The sequence below is a fragment of the Anas acuta genome, chromosome 1 (assembly GCF_963932015.1).
Source record: "Anas acuta chromosome 1, bAnaAcu1.1, whole genome shotgun sequence".
Classification (NCBI taxonomy): Eukaryota; Metazoa; Chordata; class Aves; order Anseriformes; family Anatidae; genus Anas; species Anas acuta.
The window spans coordinates 61,858,855-61,885,513 of record NC_088979.1 but is presented as its reverse complement, the minus strand read 5'-3'; the positions used below and the strand labels follow the sequence as shown (position 1 = coordinate 61,885,513).

Genomic DNA, 26,659 nt, shown 5'->3' with positions numbered 1-26,659 from the left:
AAAGCTCCACAGCTTGCTTGAGAAAAGGTACAGACAAATCTGAGCAAAGACATAAACCAGCTTCCGTAAAGGATTGCTGAACAGACCAAAATTATTCAGCCTGAAAAGGAACGTGGCAGAAGACCATTAACAGAGTCAAGAAGATAAACAGCATAATGGTTGTTTGCAGATTCAAGAACTTGTAGTCGTCATATGAAATGAGGAAGTGGGAATTTCAAAATGAAGGTTTATAGTTTTATTTTGGTGAACACTTCTACAGTTTAACTGCGCATTAACTACATATGCTGAAAATACATGTAGGTTCAAAATGCGCTGAAGAAATTCAGTCTAGAAATTCATTAAAAGCAATTAAATACAAAGCCATCACTTTTGGCTCACAAATGGCTAAATCACAGATCAGCAAATACTAACAGAGCGTGGTGAGGCACTGGAGCAGGTTGCCCAGAGAAGTTATGGATCCCTCATCCCTGGAGGTGTCCAAGGCCAGGCTGGATGGGGCTGTGGGCAACCTGGGCTGGTGGGAGGTGTCCCTGCCCACAGCTGGGGGGTGGAACTGGGTGGGCTTTAAGGTCCCTTCCAACCCAAACTTTTCTGTGATACCAAGATTCTACTGAGTGCAAGTATCACTCTGTGCTTACTTGTCCTTGCTTTCTTCCATAGGCGTCTACCCCTAGTGCTAGATGGGCCACTGGCAATTCTTAAATCATTGTAAGAACTGGTCTGGCACATCCACATGCTGCTATGTATGTAAAGATATCCTGTGCAGCTCACTGCTTGGGATACTCTGAGCACAACAAAAGTATGAGGTGTGGACCTTAAGCAAATTTCATATTAATTATTTTGTAATTTGTCACTCTTAAGAACTAAAAATGATAAAAATTTGATGTTATGCTGATTCAGAAGAAGGAAGAAGTTGATTTCCACCAAGTTCTTTTAGCTACTACTGCTGTAAAATTTAACTTAATCTTTTTGAAACAGTGTTAATAATCAGTAAATACTTTCACAATGTGAAAACTTTTCAATGAAAAAAGCAAATAAGCTCCTGCCACTTCAATTACTTTTTTTCCCCCCTCATGTGAAACATGAGGATCTTTCTACCAGCTGATATTTGGCCATGCTGCATCACTATCTTATGATAACTTCAATCAAGGACACACAACAGCTACATTAAAGGCTAACAGCCCCTGCAGGTAAAGTAGCCAAAAATAGAACATAAGAATCCACCTTCCAGAGATCACTAACTTTGAACATAAGCCAACTACATGCACAAGCCAAAGGAGAAATTTTTGCTTCTTACTGTTTCAGCACAGCCTTTTTATAATACATCATTAAAAATCATAACTGAATTATAACGCATCAAACCAGAAGAGCATGTTTGTCTGCCCAAGGTCCGTTTAGATATAACTTTTCACCACCAGGAATATGCTGTTAAGCTGAGCATTAACCACATTTCACAGTGACGCTGCAATATACAAGAAATATCCCTATGTACTGGAATTACATTATTATCTTGCTGACAACAGGAAGTTTACCTTTGAAGGAAGAGCTTTTGCCTTTCCTAGTTATTTTAAGCAGCTGCATTTATTCAGGACATTTGGACCTGGTGCTTAGGGACAAGATTTAGTGGGTGACATTGGGAGTAGGACAATGGTTGGACCAGATGTTCTTGGAGGTCTTTTTCAACCTTAATGATTCTGTGACTCTAGAATAACACAGCACAATTGATGAGGTTTCTTCATCGTTTTGAGCTACCCGTTTTAGAAACTCCTTTTGATTTAACTTGGCAAAATCTGAACTTAGAAGTTCAGAGTTCCTCATCCTTGAAGAACAATCATCTTCTTTCCTGTATAAGCATTAAAGTCCTATAAAACCACAGCTGAAAGTTACTGTCTATCTTACTGATGAAGGACTACAGAAATATCCTTCATGGTTGAAGTAATATTATACAGAGTGCCTGTGTGCATGTATCTTTATTTTACTCTAACAACTATGAATTTACCATCATAATTTTGTATGTTTCATCATTTTTCAGAAAGTTTAAAGCCACATTCATTAGGCACCCCTGTGTAAGGTTTCTAAGGGAGCGGATGACAAGGACAGAGTAAAAGGTTATGAGCTAGCTGGCTTACAGAACCAGAATCAATGCAAGCCAAGTCAGGGTAGTGCTTTACCCAGTCCGTCTGGGAAGGAACAAGTGAATAATTGAGTTTACTAGGAAGAGACTGTGCAGGCAAGTTCTCATATAAAAACAACTGTCATTAAAGCTGACCTTTCAGCAGTCTAAGGAACTGTACAAGATTATAAAGGATTTATATAATTTATTCCCTCCTGAAATAATCACCACTGTTTACTTTTACAATGAAGCTTTAGATTATTTATTTAAAGTCCAACAATTTTAATAAACAAAAGTTTGAGAAATATAGATAAATACTTCCACTGAAAAATTTTGTTTATGGAAAACCACTTATAGAAAGAGTAACTAAGAAGTCTAGCATTTCAAACATTTAACTGAACATGTTATATCCAAAAAAAAAATAGTGAAATTTTTTTCTTGAACTAGTTGAAATCCTACATATTTAATAACGGCTGGCAAGGATCCTTAGCTCAACTGCGTGCTAAACCATACTTCAAACCATACTGCAAAGCATGGTAACTTGAATCTTCCAATTTTGCTATCAGAAAAGATGTTTGACATCTACCAGAATGTAGTAACATTTTTATATTTCAAAAAAATGTTGGCAGTAACTTACTGCTTTAATTATGTATATCCCAGATGACATGCAGGAGACAAAAAAATAAGCAAAGTGTCTCACAAGTACAAAGATGTGCAAAAACTGTGTTTAGTCTTCCATAATCTAAGAAGTAGTACAAATTAATATATGGAGCACAGGATTTCACTCCACTTAGATTTTTTACTTCATTGCCTTTTGAATAGTCTATCTAACTAAAGATGTCTAGACACTAGGCTGTTTGTCTAGGCATACTGTCTTTGAATGAAATATAGCGAGAATGTAGGAAAAACTGTAGTCAAGGAAGGCAGTAAAATACAAAATTTCACGTTAAGGAAAGACTGTTTGAGAGAAGTACAGGTTTTATTACAACTTTGCCATGTTAATGGAAGGCAAGTGTTCAGATCCATTGAGGTATGAGAGCCTTCAGCCCCTTGAGATTACAAAGCTGGTCTAGTAAGATTCTTAAAGTTATCCTGTGGACCTAAGCCACTGTTTAAACAGAATTTTTCCCTGTAGAAGAGCTATTTCATAACTGGGTTGCAGGTGGACATTCATGAAGATTAAGATTTGAGCACATGAAAAACATGAAGTTCTTGGGGAGTTCGCCATACAGAAACCTGCACGTGTTCAGTTTTCAATGCCACTGGAGGAAAAGTCCTTTGCTAAAGCAATCCGGTCAGTATAAACTGGCAACTTAGATGTTCACAGAAAACTGCTGAAGCAGAAGGAACAAATTTACTAGGTAGAGTAAGGGGCAACTGGAAAGTTTATAAATGCATTAGAAATACCAGGAATGATTCACTTAGGGATGGGTAACAATATCCTATGATTTCAAAATGTTTCTGTCAGTATGAGCTTTTGAAGGGAACAGCACTGTTATTTGGAGATCACTTGCACTGATCATAGTATTTCTAGTACTTTGAGGTGGTGCTCTAGATTACCAAGGATGTGGTCATACCCTGGGAAGATGTTTTTCACTCCAGCATCACTCCAAATGAAAATGACTTGCTCACTCCTTTGTGAAAAAACACAGCATCATTCTAAGACTTTGCTACGTAAAACATTAAACATCAACATAAATAGGAATAAAATTACCCATCCAGAGGCAATCTGGCAATTAGTTTTTGTGGAAGAAATTTGAGACACCCTCATTTTACCTTTGCCAGTCATGGTATAGGAAAAATATACAGGAAGTATAGGAAGGAAACCTTGGGGGAAATAAATGAACACATGTACCATAACCGAAGCTGATTTATGTAAATGAGTTAAAGAATACTTTCACATTACAATACCTTTGATGAGACTATCCTATTATCTGGAAATCTCTGTGGAATGTATGCTTCAGCGCCGGGAGGTGGTTCACGATGCCCCACATAAATAGTCCGACTGTCCACCCAATTCTCTTCTCCAGCACACTATGGGGAGGAAAAAGTCACGTCAGTTCACTTTGTATTTCTGCAGTAAGTAGAGTCACAGACTGAATTAACTAATCAGGTGTCTAATCATCAGCGCACACACAGCCATCAACACGCAACCCCTTACTTACCTTACCCTTTATTTCTCTGTATAATCAAGACCACTAAAAGACAAATCTAAGCTGATGGTCAGAATTCTTTAAATGCATCAAATAACACTTTCCCCAAGGGAAAAAAAATAGAATCCATGAAAATTGCTGTTCTTTTTAGTTTTATAACTGAACAAGGAAGAATGGTTTAAGATTCTCAAATTAGTTATTTACCAAGTGGTTGCTGCTCATTTTACCACTGATAAAAATTAAACTTCATGTGTTTTTATATGACAAGTACAATCTCATTTTTAACACTAGCCAGACATAATACGGTATTTTATCTGCAGAAAAAAATGTTTTTGTTTCTAGAAAGAAGCCCTGCGCTCTCTGAAATACAAGCAATAGTGATTTCCTGAGACACACAGCAAGGTTAGGGAACCCTAGACTGCCAGGAAAGAACTCAGCTTGTCAGCTCAGATTCCTTGCTCTTTAATGAAAGCTGTGTCTGCAAGTAAAGAAAAGTGGATGAGAGAAATCTTCCTATTTTGTTCATGACCGACTCCAGGACTGTCCAGCTTCTCATGTCCAGCTTCTCATGCTGCCCTGCCAGCAGCCAAGAGCACTGACCCAAACTGGCCCAAAGGGATATCCCATACCATATGGCACCATGCTCAGCAATAAAATTTGGGGGAAAAGAAGGACGGCAGGAGGGTGGGATGATCAGAGTTATGATGTTTGTTTTCCCAAGTAAATGTTACACGTGATGGAGCCCCATGCTCCTGCCTAGACATTTGTCTCCCAACGGGAAATGGCAAATTAATTCCTTCTTTTGCTTTGCTGGCATGCAGCTTTTGCTTTATCTACTAAATTGTCTTTATGTCAACTCATGAGTTCTCACAATTTTACAAATGAGATGGAAGCTTCTTTTCTGCATCTACGACATTTTTGTCTATACAGTACAGTAAATACTGCCCCAAAGTCTTCCTGGGCACTGGTGTTGCAAGTCTCTAAGGTTGACTATTGCTTAACAAGGTACCATCAGGCAGCGACCAGGAGCAGCATAACCGAAGCACCACAGCCCAGAGCAGCAGGATGCAGCCACACAGTTCTTGATGATACGAGAGTTTCATTATATAGATATAGCCTCTTCCTTTCCAGTTAGCCTTGCTGCCAGTAGCTCTGGACACATGTACTTTACCACTACAGATGTGGCTGTTAAGTCTAAAATAAAATTTAAATCTCAAACTTAAATCTCAAACTTAACCAAAAATATACACACTAACATTTCTTTCATTGGTTCACTTCTATGTGATTATTCCTCTGTAGTAAGTACAACACATGTGAAGAACGAAGTTTCAACATAAATTGTTTAAATGTATGTATAAAAAATCTTCCAAGACCTTGAAAACCTGAAGCAGCTATGCTTTTAAAGGTTATATATATATAAATAAATGCTTGAATTTGAACTCAGATTATTAACCACAGAATAGCTGAGTAGTCGAGAAGTAAAATGTCAGTGAAATAAGAGGCTTCAACAAGAAATTCTGATTTCCCACACCTTTACACTAGAACTAGTGAAGAAGGACCCTAAATCATTATTAATTCTTGCTTATGAAAGAAAACAAAGGTATTATGTTCAGAAGCTATCAAAGGCTGAAATTACAGAACTAAAGAAAAAATTCAAAGGTAAAAGTTTGCTTTTCTTATCTCCTTTAATATGTAAATTTTTATTTTACTTAAGTTGAAAGAGCCACTTCAATAACAGATGAATGCAGATTAAAGGAAGGAAAAATGGCAGCCATGCTTAAGAAATATCAGTGGCCTAGTCGCAGCTTGTGTTAAACTATCACTGATTTCGGTGGGAACACACATATACGATTTCTCTGACATGCCAGATCCTTGCAGCATGGACCTGAAGGTAGAATGTAGGTTATTCTGGAAAAAGTACACTGATTTTCCAGCCAAACAACTCCCGGATCTCTAGCGTGGCTTGTCGCAATACAAGCAGACCACCATACTAAAAGCTCAGACCACTCCTGCAGACGAGCCAGGATTCTTTTAGCACGTCAGAATATTGCAGAAGAAAGTAAAGCAGTAAAAATGTTCCCATATTCCACCGTCCTTCTGTGCCAAGAACAAAACCCGGTATCTTTTATCATTTTATCGGATGACGTTTTCACCTTTTCGGTACACTTGAACGTACAACGCACACAAGTGATTTACTGACTCGTGCCAAGCAGTGCTCCTGGAAATGCAAGAGTGTGAGATATTCCCAAGCAGTAGATCAAATTGTACAGTGTTGATTAATTTTTCATTAAGAAGGACATTCCAAACATCAAAGCAACACAAAGATTACTCCTAATACAGCTAAGTGCCTGACTTCATAGATGATTGCGTAAAGGGCTAATGGGAATTCAATGCATGAATCTTTGAGCATCGAGAGTAAATCCTTCAGCTTCTCCTTCCTCCTACACAGGCCCAGCCTGACAATCTAAGTCAACCCGACAAAGGTATTAGTTTGAATACGCATTTATTTTTTTTAATTTCACAGCATAAGCTGATCTTTATCCTGACTTAGTTAAAACAATCTGCTGAGAAATTACTTCTCAAGCTAGGAAGCACAGAAGACAGAGCTCTTTAAACAGCTTTCTCCTGCACTATTGTCAATTTTTAAAGGTTTCATGCCCCTGGAGTATTGTGTTATCACCCCGCAAACTAGCTTGATGTCACAGACCAGAATTGGCATCCCTAAAGAAGGACTCAATAAAATTTACTTTAAACAAGTGTATGAAAACCAAGACAAACTCTTCTATTAGCTTAACTGGATCTGTTTTTTATTTGGAAGTGATAAATTCACTGCAAAGTACAACAACACATCTAACTTAATTTTAGCTGTCTGCTAACTCAGAACATTTTTGTTTTCCAATATGTTAACAGAGAATCAAAACCAAATGCACTGTACTAACCCAATTCAGTAAGTTGGCAAAAACTTAACAACTCCAACACACTCACAGTCCAAGTGCAAAGTTCATCAGGAAGGAAAGGCTATATTGTTCAGTGAGGTACCACAATATAATAGGGCAATACGAAAAGTAAAACGCAGTATTCAGTGAGAACACAAGGAAACTAACTCACTTTCACAAAGCAGAAAAGGAACAGCACTAAGTCACAAATGCCACGCTCTTAGAAATCAAACCACAACATTTTAATGTCTGGTAATGGTAACCTACAATGCCATACACTTTGAACCAACAATTCTTCTGACTTCTCAGATCCTACACATGAGATCATTTACTGAATGACACCAGGGTAATTCAAAGAAAGGAATTTGATACCACTGCCAGTACAATAAACTATATTTGCCTTTTTTTTTTTCAGTTCTATTACTTAAGCTTACTCAAGTCCATTAAGGATATGGGCAAGAAACCATAAATAAATCCTAGCATTATCTGCTTCTATTAATAGTATAAAGCTCAGTGTACTGAAACCAAGTTTCATTGGCACATCAGTACAGAAGCATTACTTAGCTTTTATTCTTTCAAGCAGGGTCAGCAATGCAGAAAGCAAAGACCAGCAAAAGACGTTATGTAATGCTGAACAGAGACAGTTAACAGGATTATACCTTAACACGTGTACAAGTTCATACGAAAATACCAAATATTCACACAGCTTATCTCTGATTTAAAATAAATATATACATCAATCTGAGACTAGCTTAAGATTCACCTTCATGCTATTCTTACCTAAAAAAAATCAAAACAAAACAAAACCAAAAACAAGCAATCTGATGGAGTCCAGCAGATTAACCAGTCAAGTTGTTCTTCATTTTTTACTTTAGCTCCTTCCACCTGAAAATCATTGTAGCTCATTAACTAAAATTGAACATACCAGGGTCATCAGTACTGTGGGCAGATCCTGGGAAGGTAACTGACCTTGAAAGATTCCAGATCTTCCAAGTATTTTTAGTAGAGATTTAACTTATGGTTCAGGAATCAATGGGAGCACTGAAGTATGTTTCCTGACTCTCCATATGAACTACTAATTCGGGTGTAATTGGAAGCAACAATCTTAGACTCAAAATTATATTTGCTCCGCTCTCCAAATAACGTAATCACAAACTCTACTAAAATGTTAATAATGCATTAAGTAGAGTTGAAAACTCAGCTAAAAATCTCTGCTGGTCAGGCTGTAAGTATGTTTTGTTGTACAACAGTCTCTCCTACTTTTTTGCTAAATACCTTCTCAGAGCCATAAACAGACTACACAGTAAGTACAGATTTGCTGGCAATGAGTTCTCCACATCAGTTGTAACCTTGTGGATCCAGGCTGTAAGTCAAAGTTCTTTCATACAAATACTTTGTGTTCAAGGAGGCAGGTTTGGCAAATGCCTGGGTGCTTCAGCAAAACACTATTTGCTCTCCATAAAACAATTACAACCATTGTTAAAACTGCACACCAAACAAAGCTGTTCATCACTTTAGGGTATTAGGGTAACAGATACTGATAAGCTATTATCATTTAATCTACATGAATAGTGGCACGCAGTCGAAGAAATTTTTCACAGGTAGAATATGTTGCTTCTGTCTACCTGGATACATTACAACAGGTCTCTACTGCAAAAATGCCCTCAGCTTCCAATTTTTCATTTGGTGGAGGGAAACACCAATTTCAGGATCTCAGAAAGATGTAACTCTGAAGTGGAAAAAAACTCACTTCTATTTTCTGAAGTGTGCTGACTTCCTTATCATACCGTAATCACCAAACCATGAGATCATACAAGCTCACCTGTGCCTGGATTTTCAAGTGTCCCAAGTACCTGCTCTTTTACACTTCACTCAGCAGCACTCTGTAGGTAAATGTCAGCCATCTCCCTGTGCAAACAACAATGCAGCATGGAAATTTTCACCCAACCGTCCTAGACCTGATGAAATCCACAGCATTTTAAAGGCAGATCTGATCTATAAATCATAAAAAGCAGAATCCCTCTGAACATTACAAAGCAGACTATTTCTAATGAAAAGTCTTCCCATTCCCTCCAATTGCTAGCCAGTAAAGGAGAAGCAAAATTGCACACTTGATAAAATCACATGAATTTACACACAATTCTTGGTGGAAATACAGAGTGAAATTCTTGTCCACTTAAAGGACACTAGTAAGATTTTAAACACTAGGCAAACACACCAAGACTTACATGAAGTATTTGAATTAAGTTTTGTTCACAGCATTATTTCAGCCCGCCATATGGCAGCGGCAGGAGCAAACTCAGAATGAAGAATAAATGCGACTTTAAAAGCTGCTAAGATTGTTTACACTTGTTTTGTAAGAATACATAAAGGCACATAAAGTGATTCAAATATATAGTTATCAGTTAATTTCCCTATAAACTTTTATAACCTGAAGAACTACTGCCTCAATATTAGGTACTATAAACAAAGTGAATTGCTTCATGCAGTTGTAAGCCATAGGAACACATGCCATTAAACCACTAATTTAATGGAGAACTAAAGCACAGCTCTTCAGAGGCAACCACTAAAAAAAAACACCAACAAAACCCACAGAACAACGCCCATCCCCCCAAAAAACTCCTTCTGTGGCATTAGGAAAATCCCATGATTTAATTAACACATTTCCTAAGGGAGATGTCACAGTCACGGGATCTGCTGTTTTGTTCTGCTGCTACAGAACATTTCCAGGCGCATTTCTTCTTAGCAAGTGCAGTTTAAACCCTCATATGGTGATTTTCATCAGAAATGGTACTTGGAAATAAAGCTCTCCCAAATACAACTGCCTGCAAATCCCACAGTGTTGGGCATAAGTCTATGTGGAGGGAGCACTAAAACAAACAAACAAAAACAAACAAAAAAACATTCCTTGATTTTAATGAGGTTATTTTATATAGGAATCTCAGGTAAGGGATGTGGTAAGAAGCAAAGTCTGGTATACCTTAACTATACAAAATGATTTTAAGCCCACCAGTACATTTTCTGACCAAGCCCTACCTGTACTACTTGTTGGATTCTGCTTTTCTGATCCTTCTTTCCAGTATGGACACCTATTATTGTCTGCAAGGTTTCTTGTGCATGCAGGCAGGTGGGGAAATGGCTGCATAAAGCACTGTGACATTGCCTGAACTTTGAAAGAAGAAGCACAGAATTATGATGGAATCATGAAAATTTTGGTAACACACTAGTTGGAACAAACGTTCTGACGCCAGAGCAGATACTCAAGTTTCTGTAAAATATGACCTTTTCTGAACACGTTCTTAATGTAGATTTACTTCCACACCATGCCTCCTAAGTTCCGTACTCGGAACAATAGTGCTCTGTAGATGTGCCATGATTTGGGGATAACTGTTTTAGAGCATCAGCTTGCATGTTGGTATTTTGATATAGCACTTAGTAGACAGTCCTGTTCTCCTTTCTGATCTGCAGTTTAGCATGTCACAATGAGCTGAATTCCATCTCATCTATACTTGACAGATGATGTGATGACAGCACAGATCACAACACAGTGATCTGTGTACCTCTTCAAATCTACAGCAATTCTTTGTTTCAAATATATAAAAACTAATCTAAGTTATTCAAGCAAGATTAAAAGCTTTCACAAATGATGAACTTAAACTCCAAATTTTGTTGACGTGCTGGCCCATTAGGTGTAGCTATTTGTGGTGCTTGCGATAAAACTTTCCCTGTTTCCATGAAAAGTAGCAACAAAAGCAATATGGACAGTCCGACAGAAGTCTTGCTGTTCCTTTTACACATCATCTTCAGGTTTCAAGGCATCACTGGAATGATGGCAAAAACTAGATCCGTAAAATATGTGAATTAGGGGACAGCTGGACAAAAAATGCTTTCAATTCTTTTATTTTCCTTTCTCCCACTGTTACATTTCTGAAACATCTTGCTCCTTGCTGTCCCTGTATCAACAAGACACAGTGGCAAAGAGACACTGTGCCTCCTTATGCGTCTCCCTGGCCCCAGCCAGGAAGAATTGCTACATGGAAATCCTTTCAAGTGTCTCACAATTAGAAAGGCAAATGAGAAACGAACTACACTAAGCAGAGCTGATAAGAGAAGCTAGAAAGGGAAGTGTCACGAGACACACAATACTTGGTGGCCTTGGCACTTTAATTATGAATCAACTTTACATCTAAGCATCCCCACAGCAACAAATTCAGGTTTGTGCAGAAATTCTGCAGCTTCTTTTGGTGCTATCGGAAGCTACAAAACAACAAGAATAATTTTGTTTCTTGCAAGGCAACTAAAGAGCACTAAGATTTGCATGCCCTGCCAACCACACTTGGTATCTGTAAAGATACTTCTAAAGAGAGATTCTTAAAGAGAACACTTTACAGATATTTCAGAATGCAGGTTATTTTACCCTCATAGTTGCCAGGAAATAATTTTCTTTTCAGTAATTCATCAAGAAACATTTGAGTGGAATCAAAAATTTAAGTCAGAAAGCGAACTGAAGGATACAGATTCTTAGGAAACAGCAGGACAGAGAGAGGCAAGGAGCAGATTTTTACTTATTTTTAAATGAATGAAAACAAAATCCACAGATACAAACTATTTTCTTTCACATGGAGACACTAAATGAATGAGGGGAGAAAAAAAAAAAAAGAGCAAAAATACCTGCTAGAAACCTTTTCAAAAGTACAAATTAATGCACACTACAATGATATTGATGAGATAGATGCAACTAAAAGCCATTAAGTGGTGTTATTAGAGGTGCTTCAGGTTATTCAAGGGGGAAATACTCTAAAGTATGGTTTAAATTTAGAGCAGTAAGTTACTCTACCATCACGCTTCACTTGGACATGATCGGAGCTGGCCAGAGTGCCAAAATCCTCTGCAAGGACTTGAACAAATAGTGAACCTGACATTCAGTTTTATTTGCCAGTCTTCTGTTCAAACACTCATGGAAGTGCCTCTCTCCTTTAAGCAGTCACAAGAGGAAACTGCATTTTCATCTAATATCTATCCTACCTGTAACATGATGGTAGCTTTGGCAGACCCTCAGGTCAACATCTTGCTATGACTACACCTACATAAAAAAAATGAATTGTCAGAGATCTGGCTTGGATTCCAGAGCAAATCCAGTGTACGAAAGCCCATATCTTTCAGTATTATTTATTAGATGTTCAGTATAAGAGATACGTAGGACTTACAATTTGGACTTTATGATCCTTGTGGTCCATTCCAACTCAGGCAAATGTTTCTGCAATTCTGCAAAAAGCATCTCATCTAAGCTAGCCAGCTCCCTAATTGTGCAGGTGAGCTATGAACAAGAAAGCCAACTATTGTACTCCTCTGCAGTCAACTGGCAAAGCAGCTAAGCAGGAAACGGCTGTATTAATTTCCGCCAGAGAAATATAAAGCAAGTTTGTCCCTATGAAAATTAGCTTCCTCTTTCTTTGTACACCAGACATGAACTTTCAGTCACCCCAGAAGCCTTTCAAGATTTTGTCGCCACTTGAGACCATGAGCTTGGATGCTTCACACACTGTGGTTACTGCTTTGTAAATGCAGTTCTATCTAAATCATTATCAGAATTCAGCTTATGACCAGTTTGGAAATAGCACTTCGTTAGCAGGAATTAAATGATATACATTTCAAGGATTACAGGTGTCTGGAACAAATACTAAAACACAGTGTTCTTATCACAGTCTGCACCACGTATGCAAAGTTGAATTTACAAAAAAAACTAAGTTGCTGAAGGCTTGCTCTGTTGGCAAAGTTGCCTTTTTTTTTTTTTCTCCCAAATATTGTTTGTTGCAAGATACCACTACAAGGGGCCTTTCAGGGGAATATTTACCTGCATTTCAATTTATCAGTGCATGTTTATCTGAGCTGCTACCTCATCAGAACCAAATTTCCAAAGAAAAACCGAAGAGAAAAAGCATTGTATGGATACAGAAAGTGGAACAACTAATGTAGTTAGTACATGCTAGTTTTCCACCCCTGTATGGGAAAACCTAAAGTCTTTGTCAAAAAATAACACACAAACTACTATACCTATGTTTAAAATGAAGATCCTACTCAGTTTAAACCAGTGCCAAACTTCACTGCCTCTAAATAGGGCCAGAGTGCGCTGGCCTGCATACTACCCCCAGAAATAAATAGGTAAGACACAAATGACATTTCCCTGCATTACTGGTATGTTTATCAACAGCCTGGAAACCTTGGCATTAGTCAAAATGACAATATGAATAGCCAGATTTCTACCAGAGTATTTTCTATATTCCCCTGTGGTGTAAACTGCAAATTATTTACCTCACTTTCTCTTACATGTAATTGCTTTTGTGAGCTATTAGAAGTTGCATCATAAACCCAGCATAACTTCATTTTGAACAAACATACCTCAAGAAGAGCTTGGCTATTCAGCATGACAAATGGTTAATCGTTTAACATTAGAAGCTACTTCGTACTTTCCTTTATTGCCTTACTTTTTACTGGGCACCAGCACCAAATCCCATGTTAGGTAAATTTTAGTTTGGTGACCACCACCACCACAGAGACACGGTGTACTTGGATATGAGAAAGGACCCTAAATACAGGTGGTTAGAAAGGTGACTAAAACATTTTTGAAGCTGAGCTTCAACAAGCTTCGAAGTCTTACAGTTATCCAATCGCACTCCAGTACAACTGTAGCACACTAAGAAAGTATAAAACATCACTTGTTTTAACACTGCAAAACAATGCCATTAGTTTTACCTACCATCATATAGATGCTACAGAAGAAATAATACCCTGTTCAATCCCTATGCATAATCATGATGATCTTTCAAATTTTCTAAAATTAGCAGGCATCAGGATAATAAATCTGACCAGATAAAAGCTTTAAAAAAGTTCTTCTTTTTCCATCAGTAACTTACAAAACAGCATGGAGAACACTCAGCACCTCTGGGTGTTCACGTCAGGATCATGAATAAACCTACTCATAATACGCTAAAAGCTTTGACACCAACAATCACAAGATTTTTCAAATACTTTGTTTTCACTGCACTTGAGGAACATGAATTCCACTAAGACTAAATATTACTTGGCAGTTTCTTTGATGCACCGAGCTGTTAAATATTTACTTCAACTCTCAAAGAACAGAGTTGAGGATTTGCAACTGAACAATATGTACAATAAGTACAATAAAGATTTCACAACTTATTTCATTTACAAACATCAAATGTTTTTAGGCATTGGAATGGGCTGCCCAAGGACGTGGTGGAGTCACCATCCCTGGAGGTCTTGAAAAGACGTTTAGATGTTGAACTTAGTGATATGGTTTAGTGGAGGACTTGTTAGGGTTAGGTCAGAGGTTGGACTTGATGATCTTGAGGTCTCTTCTAACATAGACAATTCTGTGATTCTGTGAAAAGATTTATTTCAAGAACCAAGTTCCACTGTAACTAGTCAAATATTTATAAAAAAGTGAACTACTGTTTTTACTATTTTAAACTAGATGTTCATACAAAATGAGTATTTTATATTCCAGCTTTTTTTTTCCATATATATTTTCAGCAAAATTTCAAAAGATTAGTCTACAACACAAAATTAAAAAAAATACTAAATTGAGTAACAAGGAACTAGTGCCAATCATTCAATAGTCAAACCCATGGAAAGGAAGTTAGGTAACTGAACTTAAGTAGGCTCTGAGAAACCAATTCCTAACTGATCAGTGAACATTACAAGACATCAAGACAGGACACAGAAAATAAAGGATAGACTTTGTTTTGAGCAACTTAAACAGTGCAGTGCAGACCGGGTGAAATTTAAATCAAAGATCATTAATAACTCACATAGGGAACTTCTGCTATAATAACAGTGAGGAACGCTTAAGCAAAATGCTTCTCCAACATGGATTTGGTGACTTATAAGGTACTGGAAGTTGATTCACAATGACTGGTTGATCTAAGTAGATAAACCATACTTACAGAATACTGTCTATTAGCAGAACACTGCTAACAAAAGCATTAATGGTAGCCAAGAAATTCATAACGAGATCAACATGGTATGCAACACACCTGAAGCCAATTCCCAGTTTACTCAGTCATGTGTCCATGACCATCTCCTGAGCAAAAGTATGGAAGTGGAGCCAGGATGACATAAGGTTGCCAATAAAAATTCTACCAAACATTGAAAAACTGCTGTAAAGACCAGAGATTCCCAAACTTAATGCCAAATTGCAGCATTCATTTTTAATGCATGCAGGTGTAGAACATTGATTTATTCGCAAATGTTTTTGTTTTTTACTCTGAAGATACTTCCCCCAAATCTGAGGTACTACCAATTATTACAGTATTAAAAGACAATGAACACATTTATCACTCTTCCTAAACTGATTTTATAAATTGAAACACAACTTTTGAAACACAACTTTTCTTAGTTGTGGGAAAGAAAGGAAAAACTAAACTGCTTGAAAATTAAAGCTTGGCCTGAGTTTTAGAACTGCTGACCACCTGCATATCTAATTTTGACAACGAGTACACAGTAAAAAATAGGACCAACAGGGAAAGGGAACTCAATTTTTAACCTGGAGCCAACTTTTACTGAAGTGCTAAGAACTGAACTGGATGATGGGACAGAGCACACCCTCAGCAAGCTGACAGATGGTAGAAAAGTTTGATGCAGCAGATAGTTCAGCTGCTGTTCAGAGGGACTTCAGCATGCCAGAGAAATGGGCCCACAGGAACATCGCAACATTCAGCAAAGGGAAATGCAAAGTCCTGCAGCTGGGGATGAAAAATCCCATGCTTCAGAGCAGGCTGGGTCTGACCTGCTGGTAAACTTCACAGGAAAAGATGTGAGGGGTCCTCATGGACACCAAACTGAGCGTGAGGCAGCAATGTGCCCCTGTGGCAAAGGTGGGCAACAGCCTCCCCTCAAACACTGGAACAGCCTAGAGCAGCTCAGGAGTCTCCATCCTTGGAGATGCTCAAAACCCTCCCAGACAAAGCCCCAAGCAGCCTGCTCTAGCTAACCCTGCTTCAAGCAGGAAGGTTTCACTAGACATGCTTCGGACGTCCAGTCCTGGAGCCAACAGACAGTCCTGGACTATGGACAGAAATTCAAAGCTTAAAAGGCAAGTCCATCCTAGAGGCTATTAGATAAATGACTATTTTAGTAAAAAGTGTGGCTACTTCCCACTTGAGAATGCAAGTCACACACTGCAGCATTTATCTATCGCTCGGCATGCAAGCTCCTAAATAATACCATAAGACTGATGTCAATATAATCGAAGAACATGGGAAACATGCTTTTGAACACTTTTGATGCTTCCTGTGTTTTATTCATCCATGAAAGAAAAAACATCTGCATTCAACTTGAATATATCAAAACTCTTCTGTGCCCTTCATGCAGGAAAGCCAAGATATTTTTAAAGACTTTTCTATCAAGTCTAGAACTGTACTGTACATTGAGATTAATATATTCGGAGCTGCAATGATTTTGACAATAAAGGCAAAGGAGGTTGTGTAGCTTTGTCTGGGATGAGACGATAAGTATAATCTCAACCTCCACATGTCTGCCATTCAGTGATGCAGAAAAGGTTAAACAACCTTTTGATGTTGCAACCTTTTGAGGTTTCTATTCAGCAGTAAAAGCTTACATAAAGCACAGGAGAAAGCACCTATTCTAGGCTTTGATTTACTGCTGTCACTTCTTTGATGTGGGAGGGGTGGAGGTGAGTACTTACAATACATCACCCTCCAAAAAAAGCTTGTGATTACATGTTCTCCTTGCCATAAAACCTCCCTAGGGGCTGTAGCAATCTAAAATTTCCCCCTTTTCGCCCCAGATAAATTTATATTTCCCACAACAGTCACATCTGGAAAGAACTAATGAACTACTCCCTAAAGTTTCTCAGGCTTTGGAGGCCAGTGTTTCCATCTGCCATCGCTTCCCTTAGTCAACAACAGGAAAAACACTAAACATATCTCAGTAGAAGACCACAAAGAAAACCAACCTTAGCTAAGAGTATCTTACAGAAGGATGACAGTCTCCCATAGCCCACATATTAGGAACCCCTACCATAAGTAACTCCCCACAGTACAAAGTACATACCAGCAGGAAACGTGCTTCTTTAGTGCACCTGAAAAGGCACACACATCCTTGAGGATGTTGTAGGACCCACAGGCCCTTAAAGAACCAAGCTGAGAGCATCAGGCTTACGGATTTTCTGTGACTGATGATCTTAGGGAAAAAACAAATCAGCTTGAAACAGGAGAATACTTGAGAAGTGTTACTTCAACTGAACAAGCATCAAAACCATCAACATCTTTAGTATTATCTATTTTAATCTGCTGTACATGGCAAACTACAGAACATACAAATTGCAACAGACAGTCACAAAAACAGAAAAATAACCAATTTTATATACTTTTTCCTTCAGCAACATTTGACAGCACTTAAAACATATACACATACTTCAGAAACAGAGTCATTACAACAGCAGTGAAAATATTTAAGATTTTTTCCTTTCTTAGTGTTATCTTTTTGAAAGGAGTCCAGTAGACAGATTTGCTTTTTAAAAATTTAACTTCTCTGCTCAATACAACTCACCTATTCCCGGAAAGGAGTGGTGTGCACTCCCCCCCCCCTCAGCCTGTCTCTTGACCAGGAATTCCTGGAACCAGGCCAGGGAACAGAAAACAGAATTGCTAATGCTCAGGTGCTGCAAAACTGGGCCAGAAAAGGCAATAAGGAATTTTAAGCTAGCTTGTCATGCTTTTATTTATTTATTTATTTATTTGTATGTTCCTACATCAAGGAAATACATGAGCATAAAAAATAAAGTGAGCATCAAATACTGTTACTATACTGCAACATATATTCCAAATAATGTTTGTTTAGAAAATACATGGCCATAACAATTCTGTGCCGAGTCCTGCCTTAAGACTTCAAAAAAAAAATAAATTCAAAACCAAAGACAAAGCCCAAACTAAGTCAGAAACCAATGTTCTGTACAAGTTTAAAAAATAAAAAATAACCAAGATAACCAAAAATTCTACTGCAGTCCCAACACAAACATGCAATCAGAATGCAAGAGGCATACTTGGCTTCTGCACAAAAATTATACAATCAGTTTTGTAAAATCTGTATGTTTACAAATAGTTTTGACTACATGCTGCACAATTCACAACAAGCATCCCGCAGGCAGGATCAGCCACCCTGAAGGCAGAGAAGATGAAGCAAGATACCAAACTGCCAGTGCCAAAAATAAAATTTCAGGTGACAGCCCAAGGAGTATTACTACAAATAAGATAAACTAATCCTTGGCACTGCCCTGGTTGGTAGTACGGTGTCTTACTGGAGTTATTTCTGTCTACTTCCTAATACTTCCCTTTCTTCACCCCTGCAAAACGTAAGAAGATTTAATCCATAAACAAGAGGCAATTTCAGAGGGAAAAACTAATTTACTTTTGCCTTCTAGAAACAATCGCTCTTTTTGTTTTAGGAAGCATTCTATTGGAAAAATTCCTTGGAAAATTAAACATGACTACATTTAATAAAAGCAGATTGGATTTCTACGCACAGATCCCTACTTGAATTCGCTTAGCATGTACAGCACAAAGAAAATGTCAACCTGTGTCTCAAACAAATAGCTATGATTGAAAACAAGGAAAGCAGAAAATACTTCCATGTTTATTTTGATTTGTAGAATATGACTGCATTTGAGGCCTTGCCACAGCTAGCAAGCTCAGTTACCAAATCCAACAAACGTGCCCTGGAACCAGTTACTTGCTGCAAATCTACTGCAGAGAAAGATCAGGAGGCTACCAGTTGTCCTGCTTTTTTTTTTTCTTTCTGTCTAGTACACGTGGTTCCTAAGGGGTCAATTATACCTTATAAGTTGAATTCAAATGGAGTAAATATTCTGACTGTGTAAGAGATAATTACTTACTTTGTTTCTTACAATAAGTTGATTATGTGCTTATGTAAGAGGCTATCCGGTGGCAACTGGAACATTTTACTCAGGCTGAGCCAGTGCCTATAGCCAAGGCAGTGCTGCCTGGTGGAGTTGGAACTGGAATTTCCCTTCGAAGTCAGGTAAAGTCACGCTCCCACCAGTTTGACAAGTTCTGGCACATGCAAAGAATAAGGATGTTACGTGGCAAGTTCCATCACAAGCGAGTTAAATGTGCTACTGTTCCGACTTAAAAGAAAAACTGTATTTCTTAACAAGATGCACTACTGACAACTCTATTGAAATAGTCAAAAACACTTAAGAAGTGATGAGGATGAAATCTAGAAGGAAGAAATTTGATTTCAGCTGCAGACTTCTAGAGACAAGACCCCTGGGTGTTTTTGTGAGGACACTGACAAATCAGTAAAGCAGACAATGGTTCACAAGCACAGCAATCTTTTATAGTCACAGAAAGAATAAGAGGAAAGCATAGAAGGTATGCCAAGATGATATTTGCCCTTAACATTAATATTTCCAAAAAAGTATTGAAGTCCTAGAATCATCATGCATCCCAGAGGACTATACCCCTCAACGTTTTATAAAGACACTTTATAGTACAGTGCACAAGTCCAGGACAGATTTCTGTCTGCAGACACATACATCATACACAGTACCCTCTTGACTCCCTGTCCTGTGAAAATAGAATTAAAATACCACCAAAGAATAACCATGATTTCCTTTTGTATGAGTCAACATCTTGTTTTAAAAAAAAATATCTATAAACCTGAATAAATCAAACATTACATTGTCTGCATCAGCACCTGTATCTTCCCTTATATATACACTCTATAAATGATAGAGCTGTAAAATGAAATCTTAGCACTAGATAAATGCAAAGGTTTGTCCCTGCACATAATAATGCTAACATTGGACTGTTAATAGAGAACCAATAAAAAATACTAAACTGCATTCTTTCACATAACCTGTAGCATCACAGCAGAGACACTTGGGAGATGCTGTGAGAAGACAGGCTTGCTATGTCCCATATATAAAAGCCATGCTGGCCTAAAGGCCCTGTAAAAACTGCAGTATTCCTTTGAAAGCTGTTTAGCTTTCTAGAGTAGCAATTATTCTTAAAAAATCCCTTTGCCACAAATCTGCGAGTTTAGTATCAAAATTAGATGTTTTAGAAAAAATATCTAAATTTTGATTACTCATGGAATGACTAAATGTTTCACTCAGACCAAAAACGGTAAACATATCTTTTTCTACAGAGTTATTCATGTCTAACCAATGAAGCTGCTTGCTGCAGATCTAGTCAAAACATACAGAGGTTACAGCCATATTCTCTACTTTTTCTTCAAGCATATTGCAGCAGAAACAACTCATATGATTGATTTCAGACAATGAAATCAATTTTCTTCTTCATTTGCCCAGGAAGCTGAAATAGGATGCATATCAGAAGAAATTTTCTTTTTATGCATGTGCAAAAAAGGAAGCGAATTAGGCAACTGAGACGGAAGGAAGGAAGGAAGAAGGAATCATGAAGTAACTCTCACTGCGGAGTTTGCATCATCCAACAGGTATCAATACTCCATATTCTGTGACAACTTTCTTTAAGATTAGTTACTTCATTCACATGTGAACAATCAAGAACAGAAACAGAATAAAGAAAATGTACATCTGAATAGGTGGCAGAAAAAAATAAAAGTTTGTTGGCTTAGTGGAGTGAAGTAGTGTCAAGGACAAAAATACTTAACAATTGAAGCCTGAAGCTATTCCACCATTGAAAACACTTTGAATGGGTGAATATTCAGCATATAAGCAGGTCATCACGTCTTAAAAACAGAACAAATATTATTAAGATGGATTTTATCTCATAAGGTATTAAAGTCTCAGATAATAATACATGAAACAGAACGCTACTTTCTTTCTCTCAATTTAATCAGTTAAAGATCCTCTTTCTAATTCTCAGACAGCACTTTTGGCTTTTCATTGCATTCTCTCCAACACTTAAATTTCTTACGATGTAAGTACCAGAAAGGAAGAAATAGCACACTAGCATCATTCTTCATGGCACAGAAATCTGCTTACTCCTAGTGTTTCCATTTTTAATGTTACATTGTTATTGGAGGTAAGTGAAGTATTTCAAAATCCTTTTATGCCTCATTTATACATCTGTGCAGATATGAAACTGGACAGATGGGAACGGATTTTCCTCAGATGTAATGCCAGCTAGAACCTGCATGGATAAAAAAAAACAAAAACAAAAGCAACTCCATCTGTTAATAAATACCTCAGTTTCAAGATGAAATTGAGCATTTTCCCCTCTTTTTAATCCTTTAATATCAACGTCCTTATTGACATCTCCACTCTGAGATGAAAGTCTCGGTATTTCTGAATATTTTACAGAACACAGCATTAGATGTACCAAATATTAAATATTTAGGAATATGCTTATGACAACAAATACATAGAATTTTCCAGTCTTGGTGTGCCTCAAAGAGGAAACTACACACATTGGACACCCACTCTGTTACGTTTTACAACCTGTCCAGTCTAAAGAAAGGAAATCACATCGACTTCATTCTTTTCCCTAATTTATTCATGATGGGACTTGAGAAGCAAATTCAGTTGAAGACTGACTGGTGAAAGAAGTGAAATGCCAGCAAGGAGAGGGTCGTGTTAGAAGAAGTTGGACCTGCTTAGTCCAGGTAGAGGAAATGCATGTCCCTGAGAAGAATCCTGAAACAGGTAAAAGATTTGCCATCTGTGAAAAATGTTTAATTCCACAGTACTATTCCCCATGGACTTACAACAGAGAGAAGTAATTCTAGGTAAGAGCCTATATGGGAAAAAGCTCCTAGAGTTCAAACGTCTTTGGCGAGCAAGTGAGATGCTAACCTGCTGACCAGAGGGGGATCTGCCATGAGGCGATCCTGTCCCAGCACCCAGCTCCGGAGGCTGCCGGCCCTCAGCAGACAGAAAGGCGCGGAGTAAGCGTGGCATGGCGCCTGCTCAGCCCTGCCGGGAGCTGCGCTGCCAGAGGGGCCCCACAGAACCTTCCAGAAGGGGGGAGTGGGACAGGCCTGGGCACAGAGACTGGCTCCATCTGGGGCCTCTGCTCCTCGCTAGGGGAAATTTAACTGAATGTAGAGCTCCCAAAATGGCAGGAAAGGAAAGGAAAATAAAAGGAGAAAGGAAGGGGTAGAGAGGTGGCCAAACTCATTGTGCTGTGGGGAAAGAGGAGGGGAGGGCCCCTGACGGACATGGCTGCACAGCAGCACCCCAGAGCACCTGCTCTGAACGTAAAGGGGTGTGCAGGCAGTTGATGTCGTTCATGTTGAGACAGTAAGACAAAAACCAGAGTAAAACAGAACGGGGAAGTCACACTCCGATCTTATAAAGAGCTATCTCTATACTTTCTTCTAGGTAGCCAGGTGTTAAGAGTATGTGGGTTTCATTTTTTGTGTATGCAACTGGAGGAAGGAATTGGGTTCATGCAATATTGAGTTTCCTCATGTTAAAAAAAATGTATTTTTGAAGATCTGACAAAAACAGTGAGTTTGGTACCTCTGCTGTATTAACGTACCTGCCATCCTGTTTGACAGAGGACATGTAATGAAGTCTGGCCTGAAATATATAACACAACATGACTGCGCTCAGACTACAAATGAACATAGGAAACAGGAAGAATCACTCTGAATCTCTGGGGCCACCACAGGAGATACTGTTGGATCATGTCAAAAAGCCCAGCATCTGCTGAAATCCCAACCTTGACCCCTCTACATTTGATCTCGGGTGAGTTTGGCAGTGCTGGTCACACACATGCAATGCTACCATCCAGGAGAGTCACCATGCCCTCACTCACGTGACAAACACCAGTGTACAGATGCACTCAAATTATAAAAAAAAAAAAAAAAAAACTTTCTCTGAAGGAAAAAGTGGACACAGGAAAATTGCATCTTCCATACAAATCCACTGGCACAAGCTAAAATTCTGCTCTGCTAGAGTGCATTAGCCACCTGAACAGCCTTCTGTAGCCATGTGCTACACAGTAGCTACCACCACAAGGCAGAACAAGTGTCGAAAAAGCAGATTCTGTGTAAGAAAAATATTACTAACAGTTTAGAAAGCTTCTCAGCCCAATCTTCATAAGATACTTTGAAAGCAAACAAAGAATTTCTGAAAAAAAAAAAATACCACTGGAGATATTCATGAATTTAGAACTAAATTTACAGGCCTGGAGATACAAACATCATCTAACAGAGAAGGTCATACATACCACCTAGTGAAGCATGTAATCAGGTAGACAACCTCTACAATAAGTTGCAGCCTGCACTGGGGATGCAGTGGTGTGGAAGGCGTGTTATGTTGCAGCTATAACCTCAACAGTGCAAAGGGTCACTGCCTTTGCTGTTCTGGGTTTCTAAAGATATGGGTATTTCCCCTTTCTTTAGGGGATAAAACTTCCCCTTCCACCTTGTACACAAACCTATGTATGCATTTGAAAAAAAAAAAAAAATCAGATATTTTAGCAGAAACAAAAAATATTTGCTACCTTTTTCAAATAACTTAAGCTGAGCAAGCGTCGTACAGTATTTGAAGTCATAAAGCAGCTCATGAAAAGTAATCATAAATCTTTCTTGAGGCAGCCTTAAATTAGCTGAAATGTTTATTTTTAGCCCCTGATAAGACTTGCACCTATGGGACCAAAATTTGTTCAATTATATACTGTTAAAACTGAATTAGCATGGAATTATACGTAAGAGTCAAAACACTGCCTAGCCCCATATCACTACATCATTCATCTGAAACTTATATTAGGGTCTTTGAGCCTGAGCTTTTTAAATACTGTGGACTGATTTACATCACTGAATGAGTTAAACTGCAACTGAACGTGAAACAATGCCGTCCTTCTCAGCATCAAAAAAAGGTGATGCCAATACTAAATATTGCACTAATTTCATCACTTCATTTCACAGTAAGCCTGAAAAAAACACAGTACCTACAAGTCTTGGAAACCCCTTTTCTTTATGCAGAATCAGTTACGTCAACTGAAAATTGGACAGTGTTTTCATTTTGTTTTAAAAACACATTTAACACGTATTAATGGGCTTCTAAAACTCATTTACACTATTCTTAGATTGCCATTGTCTTTTGCATTGGTACTCAAATTGCTACAAGTTAATGAACTCCCTAAATTAAAATAAAGTTTGAAGGTCTTTTAACATGGTGTTTCACTTTAAAATATTAGACATCTAAACTGAGGATGGCATCTTCGATCACCCTGCAAAAACTTACATCTTTCCCATTATATAGAGAGCCAACATTTAATCAGCTTTCTGTTTTGGACTCTCCAAACATCATTTAAGTAGTTTCAGTCTCTGAAATGATCACACACCAAAAGATCTAAGAATGTTCTTTTGAAATCTCTCCAAAAAGGCTATTCTTCTTTTATTGCTAGCTTGTCATTATTGGTTGGTGCCATTTCCTTCAAAACCAACACAAAAGTAGCACTAAAACCTATTGATTTGAGAAGTTCCACTCCAGTAAGATCACATTAAATTCAGACACACGATAAAATTTATTGGATTGTCCAATCACCTTTGTTCAAAAATTCTCTAGGTTACAGAACAAGAACAGACTAAGAATAGAAATCATGCTTGTGATTCCTTAAAATTAATAAACGAGTGAGAAGGCCAACATTAGGCCCATTATTGTCTTCAAGTCACAAAAAGTAATGCAAATCAACACACATCAAGTTAGTACTTGCATTATTTCAGTAAAAGAGAGTGGGGGAAAATAACAGATTACAGCTTTTACAAGTTGCTCCAATTACAATTATTTTCGGAAAAGCAAGTAAAACAAATTTAAAATGCATAATTTGAGGCTGGTTTAAAGAGACTTTTACTACCTGAGTCCCAAGACTAAAACAACTGACTAGCAAATATTCATTTGGGAACATTTTTAAAATCACAACCCTGACACTTTACTTTTCCCTCTTGAGCCCTCTAGAAACATTCTTAGATGGACACTCAATACTAAACGCACCAGCTGCATCTTGTAGACCAGATATGATAACAGAGGAGCTTCCATATGGAAGCTCATTGTTGCTGCTTCTTTCCAACACATAGAAATGGAACAGGAAAAAAGCACTAAAGGTATTTCATTTTGCTTAGAATTATAGCAGCGTCTAAAGGTAAGTTTTCAGGTATTTTCTGCAGGTTATTTAAATACAAATACTATTTCTGAGTATTTGTAATTACCGAGAATGGGACAAACGTGATACCTTTTTTGCCCTAGAAAAATAAAAAAAAAATCACTTACTGCATTATCACATTCAGCTAAACATATTTTGCTTTTCCTCCCACTACCAGACATAGCCAAGAATCAACTGTGCACATGTAGTTTGTATCAAAGCGTACCTATAATAACCATTTCAGTCTAGCACTTAAAAATCACATCTGCTCAGCCTGTATGTTTCTTTAGCTATATATACAGTATCAAACCAAACAGCCAACTAACTAAAGAGAAATGAGAAGTCTAATTAAACAGGGAAAAAAAAAAAAACAACAACTATACATGCTGAGCAAAGAAACCTCGGAGCAGGATCTAAAGGTTCCCTAGCTCAGGCTCTGGAGAGCCCCAGGCGATCAATTTCCAAGGTCAGAGGACCTTCAATGTCCAACCTCCAAGCACAGAGAAGCCCCAGCAGAAAAGAGGAGAGGGGACAGTGTCTATGGGGAAAGGTTTGACCACAGGTTTACTGTTACTTCATTCATTTTACCAAAAAAAGTTAACTGTGTAAATTCAGCAGGTTGTCAGATCGCTGCACTTAAGTATGATGCTGTCACCCAAATCCTTTCCACTCCCTAACTGCTGCTCTGACTGAAGGTTTTGAAGGTTCTACAGCATGTTAGGGATGATAACAAACACTGCTGAAGCTGATAAAAGGTAGGGAACTTCCCACGTGACACCAAAAATAAAGACCTACCACACAGAGGGAAGGATACTTCACACTTCCAAAAGGTCCTGGTGCTTGGCTTGATGGGCAAATCCAGAAACAGCAAAAACAAAGTGCCCCAAACATGAGCAGCCTCAAGCACAGACAAAGCACTTCACTCCTCTGAAGGTTCTCATATTTATCAGTATCACTTCCATCTCCATCAGGGATCTATATACCACTGGACAAAATTAAATCTGATAGCATCCCTCACAGAGAATTACTATAAACCCAGTCAGTGACAATATGAATTCTTATTCCTTACCGGAACAAACACCATCAGAATAATACAGAATATTCCTAAGCATTGCCTGATATAGAAGTCAGAAACTTTTTCCACCTCTGCATTTTAAGTTAACATATTTTCTCTTTTCTTCTTTTCTTTTTCTTGAAAAAGCAAAGCACTTGAAATTTCAAACATCAGTTTCTGTGCTCCAAGTAATCGCATAATAAGAGATTAGAAGTTAACAGAGCACCAACTGTTACAGATAAGACCTACTTGTTGAAACAAAC

At 38.0% G+C, this 26,659-nt stretch overlaps 1 protein-coding gene across 4 annotated transcripts in view; it reads right to left on the bottom strand.

Moving 5' to 3' along the window:
- ATP11A (ATPase phospholipid transporting 11A) overlaps positions 1-26,659 on the bottom strand; it is a 123,711-nt gene that overhangs the window by 61,513 nt on the left and 35,539 nt on the right. For all 4 annotated transcript variants that reach the window (XM_068678712.1, XM_068678689.1, XM_068678698.1 and 1 more), the window contains exon 2: positions 4,025-4,147. In XM_068678712.1, coding sequence (XP_068534813.1) covers positions 4,025-4,147 — 123 coding nt within the window. The remainder of the gene's footprint in view (positions 1-4,024; positions 4,148-26,659) is intronic.